Raw genomic sequence first — 20,165 nt, forward strand, 5'->3', positions numbered from 1 at the left:
CATTTCGTAGTATTGACTCGATACTGTTTGCAGCAGTGTGCTGATAATTATTATGATAATTATGTGTCCCTAATGAGACCAATCAGGGTTGGCTCAACTTTTGGCTAAGAGTTAGAAGTGAGAAAGAAGAATAGATTGTCTAGGAGGACCCATTAATCAATGATTTGGGCCTTACCACAGGAGATATTTCGCTGTCTTAGAGGCACATTGCTTTTCTTACACTCATCATTTCTTGATGTGCAATTAGCGCACATGTCAGGGAAAGGACGTGCTGTCATACTGCTTGGGTCCCGGTCACAAAAAGAGAACATCTTTGGACAAACAGCATCACCACCAGGAGAACTATAAATACTGAGATGAGAAGGTGGTACAGGCAGCGTGCCACATCGCTGCGTCGACTTCCTCACTGCCATCTGCGAGTGTTCCTCCCCTGGCATTCTCACATGGTCCGTTTGTGCCTCCCCCCCCCCTCCTCTGCTCCTGTTTGCTAGGTTCAATTAGGTTATTTACTTCCTTCAGCCTCACCTCCCGGCGTTTTCCTCGTAGTGGGCATTGCAGATAATGCTTCATACAGGGGCAGGGGCAGATAAAATGTTCGGACAAAAGATGATAAATGTCGTGAGTGGAGAAGGGAATGCAATCTGGCCGCTACGATGCAGAGATACTCTAATGGCTTCCCAGCAAGGAAGGGGGTAAGGCACTGCCGAGATGGCAACATGATGAATGGTGCCGGGATGGCCGTAAGGACTGAAGGCAAGACTGAGGAAAGGAAAAGCCATAGAGGGAGGGGAAGAAGAAAAAAAAAAACCAAGATGACCACAAAACGGAATCTAATTACTCTGGATTCCCCCTTCTGACAAATACAGTGATGAAGAAGGGAAATTGTTTTTTAGGGACGAATGCGTCCCCACAATTCCCTCCACACCATTCTACTCTCCTCCCGGGGTGAAAAGGCAAAAGGGACGGGTGGGTTCGGCCAGTGCTCCTGCTCCTGTGGCATAGTCAATCAATCAATGACTCGCCTTCCATGGAGCAAAGTGAAAATAAGACAATTTCCAATAACACAGAGAGATCATTAATTAATTGTGTTTGTACTTATGTATGCTCAATTTTCTGCATAATATGAATGCTATTGGAGAACTTTGTACTGGCGCTTATATATCGGAAAATAAAAAAAGATAAATGTTAGTGATAAAAACTTTGACATTCAAGTTTTTGTGGAAAGTATCTGGCATGCCACAGTGGCACACACTGTCAGTCTGACCCTCTTCAATTTGAAAAAAAAATAACACTTTGCTTTTCCTTTACGTGCTAAAGTGGGCTGAATTCCTCCGAATATTCATGAAGTTGGCAATCATGCCGAGTCAACGTGGCGACTTACTATTTAACCTTTAATCTATGTGAGAGAACGGATGAAGTCATTACTTACCGAGGACTATAGTACCTTGTGGCATTTCGTGACAATGTCATTGGCTTTCTCCTCTTCCTTCCTCGCAGTTCCCCTCCTCAACATTAAAAGCTAATAGCACCAGCAATTACTCACAGTTGTGCTTTCGGAATAATTCAGATAACTGTGAAAAGGGCATTGCGGATAGAAAGGTCTTGATACTCTTGCTGGGACATTTCTGTCCCTCATCTTGCTGATTTAATGACCTTGAAGGCCCGTTCAACAAACACAAAAGGACATTAACTCGGCTCACAATTGCACCATCTGTACAGTATTTCTATGCACATACATGTAATGCGCACAAAAGAAACCGCACACATTCACTTATCCAATGGACTAGAGCCCATTACCGCTGGCAAACATTTACACTTGAGGCCAGCGCCTTTGTTTACCCTCTCGCTCTGTCAACCGGGGACTCAGTTTGGCAAAGGGTGAAAGGAGGAGGAGGAGGAGAGAAGCGCAACAAACTCCATCAATCCGACGGCCACGTCGCCGGGCCCCAGCGGTCGTTGACCCCAAAGTGGGCTCCTGGTCTATAGAAATCACGCAGCCTCCGAGCAAATATCAAACAAACCTTCCATTAAATCACTATGTGGGCCCTGCTGGAAACATTTAGCACGCGTGAACTCTAAAGCTTTGGTGTGTTTTAACAAACCTACTAATGAGCTAATCCAAAAAATGTCATGAAGCAAATGTACGATTAATACGATATTTGGTCAGTTGCTTCTCACAGCCATTCAAAACTCTATCTCCGGGTTCACTTAACTTGCTTTGACAGATTTCAGCCTGAACTCCAAGAAAGTGGTGTATTTCACCACTTTGATCTTCATTTGTATCACCTCTCATCTGCTGAAAAATGAATCCAACAATTACATAGGAATAAAAATAGGAATTAAATAGTAGATTTAGACTATTTTCTAAATGTTGCCACCCAAAACTGGTACATTTTCAGGATAATAAATATATTTGCATCTTAGTGTAGTGTAGTAACAGCCTCAGAATCATCCTCTTTAAACTATCACCCCCACACCCCATACACATCGAGCAGGGGGCATTTTAAAAAGTGATCGCAAGCTCTTCATTTAACTGGATTATTCTAATGAAGTCCCATGCGGCTTGTTGTTCAGCTCTCCTGGGGTGACATTGCACTGTTTGCTTCCAAGTGAAAACCACATCCGCCAGTCTGACCCTGATACCACACGCCCTCATTTGTTTCCCATCTGCAGCTCTTCAAAGACAGAGCCGCGCACACGGGAGCCGAACAATTTTCTTCAGGGGTTTTGCGATGAAGGATTCAAAGAGCTCGCCTTACATTTACTGCATGGGGTTTGGTTGGAGACATGCAACTCCTGTTTAGTTAAGCCATTAATACACGCGCGGCATTACACGGCACTCATTTAGCAAAATAACTAATGAAATTAGGAATATTTAAAATGTAATTAATTTGGCCATTTTTACTTTAATAATTCCTAGTAATTAATGTTTTTAATTAAGTTTGAAAAAACAAAAATTAATCAGGATATTCAAGCCATATATAATTCTGTTTTGACAGATTTACACACACAGGAACGTTATATTATATAAAAATATATACAAACATGCAATAATTGAAAGTTATTCAAGAAATTCAATGGCTGCGTCGGCACCTTCACTGATATTTATCGGACAGTGATTCTAAAATAGCTGGACTGGTGGTCTTAAAAAAAAAAAAAATATCATGAAACTGATGGACGTGCTGGGCTTTTGAATTATTTCTCTAAAAGGCTTTTTTGCACAGCCTGTCCTAGACGGGACTGTTGCGTTATTATTCTGCAACAAGCAAAGAGGGATCTCATTTAAATACAGTGTCGGGGGATCCATGCACGAACAGGGCTTGTCAGCGAAAGTGTCTGTATGAGAGGCATTTCTCACACACACTCACACACACACACACACACACATGCTTGTGCCCCAAACAATATTACGCAACATCGTTAATCTGATTTTCTGTCTCACGCCATCTCATTAAACGGGGCAGCAAGGGGCCACTGGGGGGGATGGCGCTCTGCGGGTACAGCTTGGGCCTCAATGTCTCAGACCACACCAGACCCACAACGTGCAGCTTCCCTCAGGATCGGATCCTGTGATAGGCCACAAAAACCCTTTGGTAGACTGACAGGCCTTTTGTAACCCTTCCCCAGATACCCTAATGCTGTAACGTCACCCACTTCTACCGATGGCGTGACTTCAGAACTCAGCAAATCCATTTACTTAGCCAAAAATGACTAGTTATTTCTGAAGAGTAGAGGGTCAGATAGTATTTAAAATGCTTAAAATGCATTGTTTGCTGCCAAGAAGAGAAGAGGCTTTCTTTTTTTTTTAACCTCAAAAATGTTCCATCACAACAGTTTATCTTCCTCTCGTTTATGTGCAGTACTTTTCCGTCACTGCTGCATAAAATTAGTGGCTTGTGAAAGGTCACCTTGGTCCTTGAGTGACTGTTTGCGGCACCTCCCCTGCAAATTCCTTGTCCCAGTAATAGTTTTTTTTTTGCTTTGAGGATAGCCATGACTACAGCCTGATGTAGAAAACACTATGCAGAGAGAAGGTTTGTCAGACACTGCGTTTCATTTGCAGTTTCCTATTCCATCATTGTCCATATGTATTCCCAACAAATCGGTGACAAATTCCCTTGAATGGGATGTTTGGATGTGCAGGGGATGAGAGGAAATTTGACTCCCTCCCACACCAACGCTTGGTTTAGGTCGAACCTCGTCTGCTGAACTCGGGGACATCGCAACGATATCCGAGCTATAGAGGAGGCCAGTTGTCATGGAGCAGGATTGCTGGAGCCTGAGTTAGTTTGCCTGTAAGCCCGTGAGAAAACGTGTCACTTCTTTTGGCCTGACGCATGGCATTCTAAAATGGCTTGGCACTACTTAACCTTACAATTATAGTCTGTTTAAATGTACAATGTTGAATCATTGGAACAATTTGCAACACAATCCATATTTCCCCCCCACTGAGACCAACACAAAGACCAACTGGCTCAAGGCAAAGAAAATTACGGGAAATTTATGCTTTAAAGCCATACGGCAGGACAGGCCCAAATATATAGTGCAATTCTCTCTTCAATCTTTTGATTTCTGCTGCATGTAGTGGAAAGCCAGCAGCTTTGTAGATTCTCATCTGCACATAATGTCATGGGGATATTTCCTTATCAATCTCCGATAGGATCATACACAATCCTTCCTCCTTATTATCTACACATGTGATTACATTGGCAGTAAGCTGACGGGCCAAAGAATGTTTATCACTTTTGCCATTTTTAACATCTTTTCAAGTCTGTGCAGCCCCAGCTCGATAACTATTGGCCATTTTGCTGCAGCACGGCCATTTAATGAATCGTTCCATTGCCGATTGGATAACGGAATGAACAAATGGCTTCCTGCGTTAGTGGCTGCCACGGCCTATCCTATCAGATAATTAACTTTTTGCAAATAGACTCCGCTGACTACCAAACAGAGTACGCCTGCACAATTAGAATTACTTATCTATGGGCTCTCTTTTTGTCAAATGTCGGAGGAAAAACAAACAAGGACAACAAATCCAAATTATATACTTTGTATTTGCCTTCCCTTTTTCACACATGGTCACACATCAATTTGCCCTCGACTTGTGTGTTTGTAGACAAAAGAGCTACTCATGAAGTAATGAGTGAGGCAGGAAGTCTTATTGAAATTGAAGTCCCCCCCCCCCCCCCCCCCCCCCATTTTATTCGGAGTCTTTGATGGACAACCTCAGCCCAGATGTTCAGAATCTCCTGCAGGAGGGTCTGATGTGTTCCACCTCCCTCCCTCTGCTCTTCTTGTTTTACTTTTTATTCCCCCCCCTCCCCCCCTCCCCCCCTCCCCTCTCTAGCAAATGGTCTCGCGCCAACAGTGGCGCAATTCAATATTTATACGTTTCCTTCTGTTTGGTTTCCACCGCAAAGGGAGGTGGGCTTTCATGTGTCGGATTTGCCACAGCAGCGTTTCGGTTCCAGCTTTTAAAGCGTCGAACAAGGCCATCTGTTTGAGTGGGCCGTTTTATTAAGTGACAAACTGGATCCCTCTACCTCGCTAATGTGTCCCGTGGGAGATGGCGGTAGCTTGCTTGTGTAGGTGTGTGCGTGTCTGATACACTCAGGAAGAGCGCGAGATGAAAGGGGTACAAATTTTCGCTCTGCAAACATAGCTCCATAACAGAGAAAAAAGAAGAAAAAAAACGACGTCACTGGCGTTCTGTCGTTACTCAAAAGGGTTTTTTTTGCTTCATCTTCAATGACAATTGACCTAGGGGGCCTTTCAGAAGCCATCTTATCCCACAAAACACAGACTACTGGCACACTTCCTTGAATAACCCTTCATATTTATTTAATGGAACCTTCCAGAATTCTCAATTGTCCCGACTCCCAATTTATTAATGCTGTTCGCCCATTTGCAATGTTCTCTCCATCCAGCGAGAATATTCTAACACCCGGGAGAGTGTATGTCCGTGTGTTGTGCTGAATGTGTATGATAGGTAGTGCACCTCTGGAGCCCCCCCCCTCCCCCCGCCCCGTCAGAGAATCTGTCAGTGCATTGAATGTGTGGGACAAGAGCATTAGCCATTCTTTTTCAAGCTGTTGCTGTTGAATGTGCAAACGTGCTCCAACTCCTGCGGAGCTCTTGCCAGTAGCCGAGGCCTCGCCTGGCAGTGCCAGCGAGGATGAGTAACGCACGCGTGCCGGGGTTAAGGGAGTCCCATTAGAATATGATTTACGCCATCTCAGTCATTGGGTTAAATATCTGGCAAGGAGCTGTGTTGTAATTGATGATATGCGTTTATTTATTCACGGGAGACTCTTGGCGCCTTATGAGCCAAATAAGAGAAGCCGACCCCATCGCAAAAAGGGACCCGCAGCCCTGGTACCAGTCTCAATATGAATGTGTCATTAGGGCTGCATTTTTGTATGTTCTATTGAATTAGTTTTACATAATGACTGTTATGAATTTTGCTTAAAGAGCACATTTTAGCTGTTGAGTGGTGGTGGTGCTGGTGGAGGCAGGGGGGGCACAGTGTATGAGAATGCTTGCATTATGAACTTCATTATGTGTGACAAGCAGCACAATATTGATGGAGGAGCGGGTCCCCGTCATTGCACTGCATTAAAACCTCCGCAGTGAATTAATGTACTATTCCTGATCCAGTAATTAACAGTCATTCGGGGCCATATCCCTTTTCAAGTAATCACTAATTGCAATAAGAATTTCAGTCTCCATTTAAGGCAAGATTACCGATGAGCATGCAATTCAAATCAGCCAACATTTCTAATTAAGCTCCGATTCCTTTTCATTCTTTCTGCTTTGTGAGTCCATACAATATGCCGTTTGTTTCCTCAGCATTACAAAAGACACATTTTTATCACAATGCTGCAGATAGAGAGCTGTGTGATGTAATGTATGTGTGGTTTAGCTTCGCTGGTTTGTTTGCATTTTCTAACTATGCGTTGTTGTGCATGTGCGTTATGACATTATCAGCTTTCTCTGGCCTGAGGTCACAGGTTTCTGAACGTTACATGGGTAGTTAATTAATGCATGAAGGCAATAAGAAAAACTGCAATCACAACCAACAACAAACCCATCCCTCTGCACCTTTCTATATTAAAATACAATGACAATGAATTCGTTGCCATATCATTTCTGTAGACTTAAAGGATTAGATCAAATGTCCCAGTACTAAATACGACGTGCATCACAAATACCCTCTTCCAACAGTAGCCACCCCATTCCGCCCTTTTTGCACCACTTGCTGCCATTGTGAAAATGCATCAATAGCAAAGAACTGATAGGCTTCGGCTTAAAGATGTCGAATGAGGTTAATGGCATCTTTAAATGTGCCTTTCTTCCACCCGTATGTCCAAAATGGAGCAGGGTATTTGCAGACTGCCAACCAACGTGGTAGGATTAATTATCGCCCTCCACAACCCCACCTCACCCTGCAAGTTAAAGATTCAGAGAGGAAATGGCCCTTTTCATGCAAATGAAATTGAATATGTCAGTCAGTGTAATTGTGAAAACCGAGCCGTCTTGGACTGGTGTCTGTGCCGAATAGAGGTTCCAACTGAAAGTGGGTTTATTAATGTTCTTCTCTCCACTCTGATTCATGCTCTTTAAAAGGCTTGGCAGATCAAACTTCAGTCGTGGCGGAGCCCTGATGACTTGAAATGTTTTGCCCATTATGAGGGAAACCCAAACTCTGATCTATTTGAGAACAGTATTTAAACGCATTTTTGGCTTTAAGTTAAGCTAACATCAAACAAACTTGTGATGAATGCAGATCCGCACGATGCTCTGAGCCCAACTGTCCTCCCAGTTTAGCATGCTGTTAAAAAGATACGTCGTCATTAGGCTTTCGCTTCTCTGTCCACTCAACATCTAGTCTTTCTCTGCAACCCATGAAACCCATGAAGAGTTAATGTAGTTCCACAGTCGTTTACATGTTTAACTGTCATTACATTAGTTATTTTCAATCAAGGAATCCATTCCCATTTAACTTTGAGTCTGATGGTTGGGGTTACTGATGGTGGAAAAATAATGATGCGCCCCCCTCGGCATTTAGCCTATAGGTCAAGCAACTCGTGGCCTACCTTTCATAATGTCCTTCAGAGTGCAGCCTCTTCTTTTTTGGACTGCCGCAGCTCCCTTTTTGTTGTAGCGCGGTGGAGCTCAGCTGGTGCTGTGCCGTTACACACCTGGTAACATTGTCTTAGTGTTTGACATCTCTGCCTTTGACTGGCATGGAAGAGGTGCGCTTGGTTTACGACCCTGGTCCCTTCCGGCAAGCTGTTCCAAGATCACACATCCAAGCAAGGTAGTTGAACTCTGCAGCCAGAAGGCAGAGGGGAAAGGCAACCCCAGAGTGGTGGTGGTCTCTTATATTATGATTGATATTATTGATTGATCGGCCCACTTCATTTAAATGGTAGGTTAAAAGGCCTTAAAAGGGGGGCAAAATGAGAGATCGTTCATGGTAGCAGTACCGGTAGTAAAATGTGCTGCCTACATTGTTGGTGGATTACATTTATGTCTTTCCATAAAAAATGAGCTACTTCCAGAAATGAAATGCTCTGCCCCCTCATCCCTGCAGACATGGGTGTTCTTAACAACGGCAGAGGCTTTCAGTTAGTTTTATTAACATTGCGTTGATGCGTGTTAAAATGCTCCGACGCTCCTCTTCCTTTTTGTGGCAGCGATGTGAACGAGGTTACATTAAGATAAAGAGAGGAGAACAGGCACAGGCCCATGTCACCTGCCGTTCAGATAGCGACAGGCCTTTATACTTCTCATTTGTTTGCTGTCGACAGCTTAGCGGCAGATTAACCCGTCCCCCGTATTAATTCATGGTTACCTCTCAAAGGAGATCCCAGCATGCTGCAGAGGTGGAGACTAGATGGCAGTTGTTTTATTTCAAAAAAGGGAAAATAGTGTGCGATCACTCAACTAATTCGATTTTACGTGTTCTCTAGGTTCTCTTATTATAGAATAAGAGCGTTGAAACCCTTTCTTTGTGGTGCATGCACGACTGTTGGAGGAAAATCTTCTTAGTTGATCTCAAGGTTCCAGTCATGGCATCGTCCGGACCAAACAGTGGTTTCAACCAGCCTCCGTCTACCTGCAGCCGTACGACGAGTCGACCAAAATGGATGTTTGTCAGCGGCAGAGCTAAAATGGGGGTATGACGGTGCTATCAGCGGCCATGTCTGTGAAAACACTATTACCTCCATGTCACGCCTCAATCACTCCCCATTGTGCAATGACTCCTCCTCCTCCTCCTCCTCCTCCCCCCCTACACCTCCAGTGCTGATCTCCCGAACATGTCCTAGTAGTCTATCACAGCCGGCGTGGGGAGACGCAGCGAGCCGTAATGGATGGCCCGGAGCGAAAACAGCCCCGATAGCATATAAATTACCCATCAGCACCCTCTTGGCTGGATGACAATGTGCACCCCAGCAAAATCAATGAGATAAAGTGCAAATTCAGATATAATGGTGCTTTTATTTTGCAGAGTACAAATGACACAACGTCAACCGCGCTTCCCACCTGTCCAATCCGACAGCCGCTGAATGACAAAGTGCCGCTGATAAGTGTTTGTGTCTGGAAGGAGGGAGGGGGGGGGGCTATTTCAATGTATGTCCTTGTGTCACGAGACAATCAGGTGATTTCTACACACTCATTTGCCCATTGGAAGCCCGGCTGCTCGCCTGTTTATCCGTTGGCCCTTTTGATTGCCGACCACACGTTATGTCACCTCTCGCTGTTGAAGCCCGCAGGTTAGTTTGTCCCTCTCTCGCCGCCGCTGCAGGGGCAGGACAATCTGGGAGGGGGGAAATCAGTCCACACAGATGAGGGGATTCAGATGGTTGGCATTACCGCAGCTGTGTGGCCCTTAATGGCCTGCTGAAGTGATTGATAAAAAGGCATACAGTTGCTCCGCAGGGGGACAGATGGAGCTGCACCTCCCACTGGAGCCCGGTACTCGAGCTTTAGATGAAAATACTAGGGGAGCTTGACGAAGCACTACAGCATTATTGAAATTAGCCTGGAATATTAGGATGACGCTGAAATGTGAATCGCAAAATCACAATGTCACCACGGAAGACGCAGCTTCCTCACTTCTATGTCTTTTGGACTTGGTTTTGTTGTCCGTTCATCAGCAGGACCTGATCTTGGAAATGGAACTAAATTAAAAATTGTTTTAAATAACGTGGAATCATTTTACTTGACAATTTGAAAACAAATCAGACTGAAAGAACATGGCTGCAGGTCTCTTGACTGTCATCGGGATCAGGGCCTGAACAAACCTGATTGTACACCCGTTCCCTGTCCACACACAGCAAACAAATGTTCCACTCTGCTATTCTCTCGCCTCCACTCCACTGCACTGCAATTTTAGCATTTCCACCCCCGTTGCCTTTACACTCGACTTGTCGCGCTGAATCGAGGGACCAATTAGCAGCGATGGAACGCTCTCATGGCCGATCAGCGCGTCGCGAGGTTCTGATCGGGTCCGTGTCTCATTGCGTGTAGCACGAGCAAAGCTCTAGAGATTGGGGTTGTCTGCTACTGAGCGGATGGGAAAGCTAGCCTAGGTGGGCATGTTGGCCTAGGTGGTTAGAAACACCTCGTCATGCAAATGTAATCCAAGGTTTGCCAATTCTGCTTTGGGACTGTAGTCATTACACCTTTTTCTTTCAATATTTCCCAGCCTTGACCCAAATGTTTTACTACAATCCAATCTAAACTTATTTTTTCCAGTGATTGATCTCTGTTTTGAACTGTTTTTTCCCCCATTTTAACTTTTATCCAAGAATTTGACTTTAAAAGTGCCCACAAAATCTCAGTTACACTTCAAAGATGTTCAGTTATGTAGACTTCCAGTCAAGATAAAATGTCCTGTCCTTAAACTTTATATCTTAATCACTGATCGCCCGTTTCCACTCGCACAATAAAGTCAGCGCAATCTCTCGTCTTGACCTCCACATGCTGAAATGTGCAACTTTATTTTGCTTCCTAGTGCCTGTGGCTCGATAAGAGAGATTAATTGCTCTGTCGATGGAGCTTAGCGTGCTTACTAACTATTTTTGTAATCTTTTATTCTTTTCTTTTTTTTCTGTCTCCCTCCAGCGCCACCAAAGTTTTTAAGAACCCCCAATGACCAAACAGGCGTGCAAGGAGGCGTGGCATCCTTCATCTGCCAAGCCACCGGCGATCCACGACCCAAGATTGTGTGGAACAAGAAGGGGAAGAAAGTCAGCAACCAGAGATTTGAGGTATTAGGTCTATTGTTCTGATGTAAAATGCTCGACAAAATGGGAATGCTTCAAGCACTGCTTTTGGCTCGGCTCCCACATAATCCATCCGTGCACGGCTCGCTTGCTTTTCGCCCCCTGCCTTGCCACCACGCATTAGCAGGCTCCAATAGCTGTGCTGGCTATGCATTTTTTACCTACATACGTTTTAACGAGCAACAAGTACACAAAAAATCTGGCGACAAGATTTGTAATTAAATAAAAGCCAAGAAAAGGCAACTTTTTGTGGTGTGACCCAGATAACAACATTAGAATCACGCCACGTTTGCCGGCTTTATGCAAAGTGAAGTTGCGCTTTCGCTTTGAAAAATCCTTCTGCTTTGTGGCATCTTAATCTTAATGACCTAGCCTGCTTTTTATGGCGGAAGTTTTGATTTCTGGACATCTTTAATCTGCACTTGGGCTCAATACCCAAGAGAAATAACAAGTCATTGCTGAACTCTGATAAGATTTCTATTAATTTCTGGGTCAGTCCCCAAAACTATCATGGTGTCACTCCCCCCCCCCCCCCCCCCCCTCCGCTCGCGGTGCCATATTCGCTCGCTGCAATGGCTTAACGGAGCTCCGACATCTCTTCCCGCCTGTTTTCTTTTTTGCATCCCATGCCCACAGAAATCCAATCTTATCAGAGTTCATAGTGGCGCTCGTCGTGCTGAATGCTAACGTGCTAGTTTTCATTTTCTCACCGCTTCACAAGGCTTGCCGGCTGCTGCCGCCGTTCCGTGCCCATTCAATCATGCACTGCCTCCTCATCTTCTAACAATGAACCACTTCCTTTTAGAAGTCCCACAACTTCTAATTCTGCCGGACTATGAAAGGATGGTGTTTTTACCTCATTTGATTTCTTTACCATCACCTGCCGCCAGCCTGAATTCCAACACAGCTCGAGCTCGGCCAATGAAATGTTGAGGTGTATTGTTAACCAACACGAGCACACAGATGTATTGTCGAAATGTCTGTAGGCCTTTGCGCGTGCGTGTGTGTGTGTGTGTGTGTGTGTGTGTGTGTGAGAGAGAGAGCGAGTGCTTGTGCATTGAGGTCTCTGCCTATCTTTTTGGAATCTACTCTTATGCTTAAAAGAGATTGAGTAATGATACAGGTTTTCTAAAATCAGTGAGTATACAACATGTAGCATGCATAAATAGCTGAATAAGCTACAACAAACACCTGTTTGTCAGCATTTTATGTGTCGTTTGTCCAATAGTCGGTCCTGTCTTATGTACCACTATCTCACCTCATGGTACAACTGTCAGTAATCGTTTATCAAGCCACGTTTAACTGTTTGTGCTTGTTTCTGTACCATTAACACAACCCAGTGTAATGCATTTCCAAGGGATAGAGGGTTAACTTTAAGAGTGGGACACGTTCGGACTTAAATTTCACTCGACGACGCAACATCCAGGATTTTGACCACCATAACTCTCCCCATTCTTAAAGTTAGTCAGCCGCATCAATTAATGTAAAAATTAGGAGTAAATATTTAGTGGCTCATTACCTAAATGACAGCACATAACACATAACATAGCTACAACCAAAAAGCCAAATTCAAATCAAATATGCTCAGTACCTACACACGGTAAACTGCACATATCACTATGTTACTCTTTGCACATGAGCATACAACCACTACATTCATAAATTAACATGAAATCACTAGGTCTTAATGTAAAATACACGAGCAGCAGCTTTTGTCTCTGTCATAGGGGCACATCGCGTCAATCACCATCCCGTGTCGATAGCCCAATGTCCTCGACAGTGTTGTCGTCGTCTTCTTCTCTGCGGGAGGCGCCTCGCGCCCATTGCGAACCAAAAAATCTCCTTTAACATATCCTGTCTCTCGCACCTGCAGGTGATAGAGTTCGACGACGGCTCCGGTTCAGTGCTAAGAATCCAGCCGCTGCGCACGCCCCGAGACGAAGCCATATACGAATGCGTCGCCTCCAACAGTGTTGGAGAGACGAGCGCGACCACCAGACTCACCGTTTTACGTGGTAGGTCCTTTTTTCAGCAGCCCAAAGAGAAGCAAAAAACACACACACACACACACGCGCTTCTAACATGCCGTTTCTCTCCCAGCTTTACTCGCGCTGTGTCGGTCGTGTGCTTTTTCGTCGTTTCTTCGTCAAACCCAATTACAGACTGTGGTTACACTCACGTTGTGTCTTTTAACTTGATACGATTTAGTCCATTAGCCGTTTAGCGGCGGAAGTTTATGTTTCTAAGTGACTTAAGTCATTTGCATACGGATTCCTGACACAATAATTAAGATGCCAGTTAAATTATGCAAATAGCCATCCATTCCTAGCCTGTGGTGGTTTAATAGAAAGCTCAGCAATAATTTTCAAATCAGTCATTTTTCATCCCTGCCTTTCAGCTTTGATATTCTCTGGCTGTGTAACAAATAAAGCAGTCTTTTCTAATTTGATTGGCAACTATGTACTTTTTAGGATAGTGTTCGAAACCCAGGCATTAATGCCATTACCTTTCAGTGACGGGTGGCCGTTAATAGACACACACACTTTGTAACAATCCAAAAGGTAAAGGTCAGCCCCTATGTTTACCTACATGTAACAATGAGAATACAAGCAGGATGACAAATATCGGGTTGGTTGAAAGTACCTCTTTTATAATAAGAACCGAACAACATTGTATCCTGATTGCACACAACATTCCATACAAAAGCAAAATATGTGGTGGCCCAGAGCTTAAAAGGCTGAGTAATATCTCTCTAAAGAATGACTGTTTGGCCATGAGTGGAGAAAATGACTTTAGAAAAATGCCTTAGGCTGCCTGAATGAGGTGTGCTCCATTATGTACCACAATTACACAACATGGCAAATGAGTTTCTATTGAGAGGGGTGCTTCCATCCTAGAGAAAAAAGGAAAAAAAAAAGCTGGCTCTGCAAGTCTCCTGAAGAGCCTCCCCTTCTCTGCGTCTTATCTCACCAATGGGCTCACAAAAGGCCCTTTGCTTCGTCTCCAGAGGCAGATTGAAAAAGGAAGGTGGCACGTTCGCATGCAGCTCTCGCCTGTTTACTCTGCAGCACGAAGTGAGGGTGTGTGTGTGTGTGTGTGTGTACACATGCTCTCACATGCAATACCCTGCGCATTTCCTGTTCCCTTACGCTCTTGTTCTTTCCCTATCTCTGTTTTTCCCGACACACACACACACACACACACACACAAACAGATAGCCATGGGACGGGTACAGAAGGTGCTCTTCCCCGCTCCACGGCCTAGCATTAGCATGTCTATTACCATTTCCATTTTGCTCTCCTGCTAGCACTCCTTTCCCATCAATGCATTGAAGGTGAGTAGAGGCCTATCACGGATGAAAAAAAAAAATGAGAAACTAAATTGAAAAACTGGAACAACTTTTCTCTCTCTCTCTCTCTCTTGGCCATCTTTGAAATAAAAAGGGCGTGCTTCCTGTCCTCACATTGCGTCCAGGAGATGCAATTAAACCCTGAAATATATTCATTTCATGTGAACGATAAGGCTGCAGGCCGCACAAATATTATTTGTGTTCATTCCTTTTACCTGTCTCACCACTCGCTGTGATGCAACAGGTGTTCAACCTATTCTCAGGTCATGTACATTTGCTAGACATCTAGTGTGCTGCAGGTCTGACAGAGGACCCGTGTTATTATGCAGACACTGGTCGTGAAACAGTCAATAATGAATGAAAAAAAAAACGGAATAATTATTATGAGCAGTGATAACAGTCTTGGCTTGACAGACAAAAGGGAAGCTAGATGAAAATCAAATATATACAACAGGGGAAATGATGCCTCAAGGCTCGACACAGATAAGCGTTGCTAACGTAACAAAAACGCTCGCTGTAACTTCATATAAACTTCAGTTGTAGACACCCATTAAACAGCTGAGCTGATGTTTTTATTTAAAAGACCTACATCAACATACAGATGACCCTCAGGAAGCTGACAGGCCGCATTGTGTACGCTGTATAGGTAACACAAGGTTATCGCTAGGAGGCATTGTATATTATTTAGGAGGCCAAAAAGCTCCCTCTTGCCAAAGTACAATAAACACAGCACAGCTGGTTGGCCACTCATCATTTCTCGTGACACTAACTGCAGTTTGAAAAAAATACAACTACACATTTTTGGAGTCAAATCGGTCATCGTGACCAGCAAAAAATGGATCTCTCTCTCCTCCTTCGCCCCTCTCAGTGTAGTGTGTGATACAGGATTGGATAAATAAATAAGTAAGATACAAACAAGTGCTACAACACCAAGTCTAATACGTATAAAGTGACTGTTTAGTTCATTTGGGCTCCAATGGTCTGTGGAAACAACCGCAAAGCATCTGTTGTGGGAAGCTCGCCTCAGGGGTTGATGCCCAATTCCATGAAGGAAAAGCACATTGTTGTAATAGCCATGCTACGTGGAGAGGGGACTCGAAGCGACACATCCAAAAGGACTCGTAGATGTTAGTCTTGGAATGTGTCTCTAACTCGATGCTAAGTGCCATTAGCAGTGAACTTCCAGGCCTAGGGAAGTGATTTGCATGAAAGGCGAAACCCTGAAACGTAGTAGTTTTCCGAGTCAAATCTGCTCGGCCACAGCGTGAGCTGCGCTTTCGTTCGTGGTCCACTCCTCCCGGCCCTCTGTTTTGATTAACTACGAGATGACCCCCAACTCGTATGTGGCTCGGCTCTTTGAATTTAGGTCGTCTTGGGTTTGCTATGTAATTGAAAATGACAGAAGGGGATTGAGCAATGGAGAGACAACACATTTCCGGTGCCACGGCTGGGGTGAGGATTTTTCAGTGAAGACGCATTTGATCCAAGTCATGAATACGACCCGCGTCAGGTATCTATGTAAACGCGTGGATTTGGTTTGCACACTTAAGTAGACAAAGGAAACTCTCTGCCAGGAGCGGTTCCAGCAGAGCGCTGTGTGCGGATTGGACGGCTGCAGTTCAGGCGTGTTTAAGGATTTATATTGCATCCTCACACTCCCATTATGCCGTCAACGCGCATTTCCTGTGCCCCACACACAGGCGCGCCAACTTATGCAGTTGTGCTCAACTTGACAGCGGGAGCGGAAAATGGGAAGCCGCTCTCCTGTGACGGGAAAAACAGAATGCATCATTTCCATTTGTATGGGATGGTGAGATTCCTGCACGGTCAAAGCAGCAGTAGCTGAGACCGGTTTTTTCTATATACAATGAGAGGGCTGCTACACGATCGTTGATTATTCATAGACAATGTGTGCACTTGGCTCTTTGTCATTGTCCTAACGAAATGGTTTCAGAACTTAAAAAAAAAAAAAAAAAAAAGACACCAAAAGCTGCTTAACTTAAATTCCGTGGCTAGATAACGTATATCCCCGAGATGCTGGTCAGCAGAAACCAGATGGACATGCCAGCACGTCATAACAGCACAGGAAACTGTTGAGAGAGACTAGTGTTAACCCTACGTGTACCTTAATGCTCATTCCTAACCACTATGCTTTTTAATCGGCGTGCTCGGCACAAATTTTCTCAATGTATAATGCTGTCCTTCTTACAAGTGCAGAGTGAGGGATGAACAAAAGCTGTACTGCATGCTCAAATTGCTTTGCGAGATTAATGCCACGTCAGCTGTCTCGGGCTGCCGGAGCGAGGGATGCAGTTGGGGATGAAGCAAGTGGCCATTGTAAAAGCACTGCAGCCACCATACAATGTGCTGGTTTGCTGGACAGCAAGACCTGGGCTGCCACATGGCACATTGTCTTTTGTTAGAAAAATACATTTTCTTTCAAAGCGGTGCTGTGGGAACAGGTTGACTCACTAGGGGTTAAACTTTTTTTGTTACAATAAACCTCAACATTACAGACTTCTTGGAAGAGTATTTTAGGGGAGCGTATGTAGTCAACTATAAAGCACAATGGATGGACCGATTTATCTTATAACACCATGTAGGACTTTTAAACTGGATTTCCCTTGTCACCAGTTTTGATATTTCAAAACCCACTCTTTTTTTTATAGCTTTTTCATATGAATGAAAGGTATTTTTATATTTCTATGCACTTATTTTCTAAGAAACCAACATTGTTTTTCTCTTTCTCACCGCAGGAAATAGGGACTTTCATTTCAGATAATCTTCAATTATCTTCATGTCCAGTAAATGTTTAATAAAATATCCAGCGGCAGAGTTATAGCTTGGGATTTGGCCAATACTGATTTGATGCTCCTTTCCCATCAAATTCTCTCTCTCTCACATACGTAGCAGAAATTGAGCATCTGAAGACAAGATATTAATTATTGTAATTAAAAAGATGGAGTTGACTGCAGAAATTGATCTTTTTAGAAAGAAAATACACGCCACAGCCCCTTATAGCTTACTGCGTGTTGGGATCCAATCAGTTCGTGTGTTGTAGTGTTGTTCCTGTAGTGCATAAACGCTGCCAACAAGATGGATGTTGGACTTTACAGTCTGCAAAGTGTGTGAGGAAACATCTGTTGGAGCCACAAAGGCGCTTGGACTGCACTCTAAACATGATAGATAACTCTCCACACGCTGTGGCTCTGTATTTTTTTTTTAAATCCACGTAAAGAAAAGCCTCCTGAATTAATAATCATTGATTCAGACAAACAAGGGATGTTTTTTCAGTTTGTTTTCTTTTTCCCTCTCTCTAGTGTTACGATGCCACTGTTCTCTGCAGTGACCTCACTATACCGGCAGTGTGATTAGATCACGATTGACCTAAAAATGCTCATCGTTTATCTTATGGAAGCATATTAAAACAACAAATAACACAATGTGGTAAAGAATGGTTCAATATCTCAACTATGTTTCTTTGATCTACATTGTTGTGTAATGTTAGAATCAACGAGACTAGGCATGCTAACATGCACACAATGCCAATGCCAACGTGCTACTGTTTAGCAAGAAGTTAAATCAACATCTTTAGTTTGGTTTTCTGGCATGATCCCTTTTGCTACACGTCACCTATGTATACACATTTGTGCAAATGTCACCATTCATGACATAATATAACACGGCAACATCACATTGGCTGGACTGAAGGGGGCAGGAATATGCAGGGCTGAGCCAGGTAGTTTATGGTTGCTAATGTTAGCTCCACTGACCTTATGTTCTACTAAATCAAGGGGATACTGCAGGGTCATCCTCAATGCATCTAATGCATTTGAGAAACTTAAACTGAAAGCTGTTCACTCATTACAACCAAACAACGTTGAACTGAGGAATTTGCAAGAATTGATTTCTGGTGTAATTAGTTCTCTATACATTATTGCATTCAGCACAGCAAAGATGAGTGCAGTTCATACTTGATGTTGTATGGCGGCATGACATGGGAAATAAGGCGCTTATCAAAACATTCATCAGCGTAAACCGAGCTGTCAAATCACAAAACGCGGCCTCACTGTTGTAATTTCCATAATAAAACAATGCCATCCAGTGCCTGCTGTGACACCAATCATACCCCCTAGTCGTGTTTGGGGAGAATGGCCGTCTGATGAATTTGAGAAGCCTGATATAACCCCCATTTTCCATTAGGGCTCTTTGAGAGGCAAGAGGTCCTTCTCTGCAGGATGTCAGCAAGCATGAATAATCTTTTTACTCCCCTCTCTTGTAGCAGGCTTTTAACTATATAAATTATTGAAATGGCTGTTGCTAGGTTTTTCCCTCTTCTCAAAAGAAAGTGAACTTGTATGAAGTCGGTTTCCTCAGACATGTATACGGCAAGTCCCCCAGAATACTCGTCTGGTTCTGATGGCACCACGTTCAAAACGGTCATTAACGTATCTGGTCGTGTAGAAAAGGCTAAAAGAGATTACAGCTTAGATGACTTTGTGGACGCCTTATGGCAGCAGATTGGACGCTTTCTTGCGAGTAAACTAATACACACCACATACATACAAGCAGTCCCCGCACGGTCCATTTAACCTTTACACCAATTTCTGGGGATAGACAAATAATATGCCAATCCAGGGCATATAATCCAAGTATTAGAAATGCCTGTTTGATTAAGATGACCCACCAGCCTCTGAATGGATGCTACATGAAGGTTAATGAAGCAACTGAGTGTCTCACAGTTTTGCCTGCTGTCTGCCTTCATTGCCCAGTCGGCAGTCTCACCTGGTTGCTGATTCTCCCGAGCCCTGACTCGCTCCACCTTCTTATGCCGGCTTCCCTCCCTGGAAAACAAACAAAATAACCCGAAATGTAATTTTACGATGAAAACTCAAAAATACACTTTATTCAACGTTATCGTGCATCATACGGTCCATCCCATGTAGGGGGAAAGAGGCTGAAAGATAAAACCGAACAGATGTCTCGCGGTATACGTCTCAAAGTGACAGGGGGTCTCTCCAAGGAGAATGGAGTGTGTGGCTGTTTATATATTCCCTGCCACGTCCTCTTTATTTGTGAATGTTTAATGCACTCAAGAGGATCAAATAATGGTTGATGGACTGTTACGAAAAAGCTGGGGGGAAAAAAAGGAGCCAAAGTCGCTTGCTGAAGTGTTTTTCATGGAGTTGAGAGAAAATAGAAAAACCCATTTTGTCTTTGTGTGTGGCTCCTAATTCAAAGCATTGTCAAACAGTTTTCTCATTTCTCTTGAATATTGCTAATGATAATAGAAAAAAGTGCTGATGGCAGATAACATGACAGAACCATATATCTTTTTTTTTTCTTCCTCCAACTCTGAATCCACGTGGCACTTTTTTTTTTTCTGAAATAAATGGGAACCATTGCTCAAGTTAACAAGCAGCAAATGGAATATGCTAAATAAAATCCTGAGCAGGGTTGTGGGCACCTGAGCCTAAATGCAGCGTCGTGCCTGGCGCTCTGCCTGGCGCTCTTGCCCGCCT

General features: G+C 43.8%; 1 protein-coding gene across 43 annotated transcripts in view; it reads left to right on the top strand.

The window, feature by feature from the left end:
• The window catches only part of LOC119223808 (receptor-type tyrosine-protein phosphatase delta-like), a 291,447-nt gene that overhangs the window by 220,481 nt on the left and 50,801 nt on the right, over positions 1–20,165 (top strand). For 38 of the 43 annotated variants that reach the window (XM_037481238.2, XM_037481277.2, XM_062560976.1 and 35 more), the window contains 2 exons: positions 11,134–11,279; positions 13,168–13,309. In XM_037481238.2, coding sequence (XP_037337135.2) covers positions 11,134–11,279; positions 13,168–13,309 — 288 coding nt within the window. Of the gene's footprint in view, positions 1–11,133; positions 11,283–13,167; positions 13,310–20,165 lie in introns of all 43 variants that reach the window. The other 5 variants (XM_037481241.2, XM_062560985.1, XM_062561004.1 and 2 more) reach the window with 1 other exon arrangement.

This window comes from Pungitius pungitius, chromosome 1 (assembly GCF_949316345.1).
Source record: "Pungitius pungitius chromosome 1, fPunPun2.1, whole genome shotgun sequence".
In the NCBI taxonomy this organism is placed as follows: domain Eukaryota; kingdom Metazoa; phylum Chordata; class Actinopteri; order Perciformes; family Gasterosteidae; genus Pungitius; species Pungitius pungitius.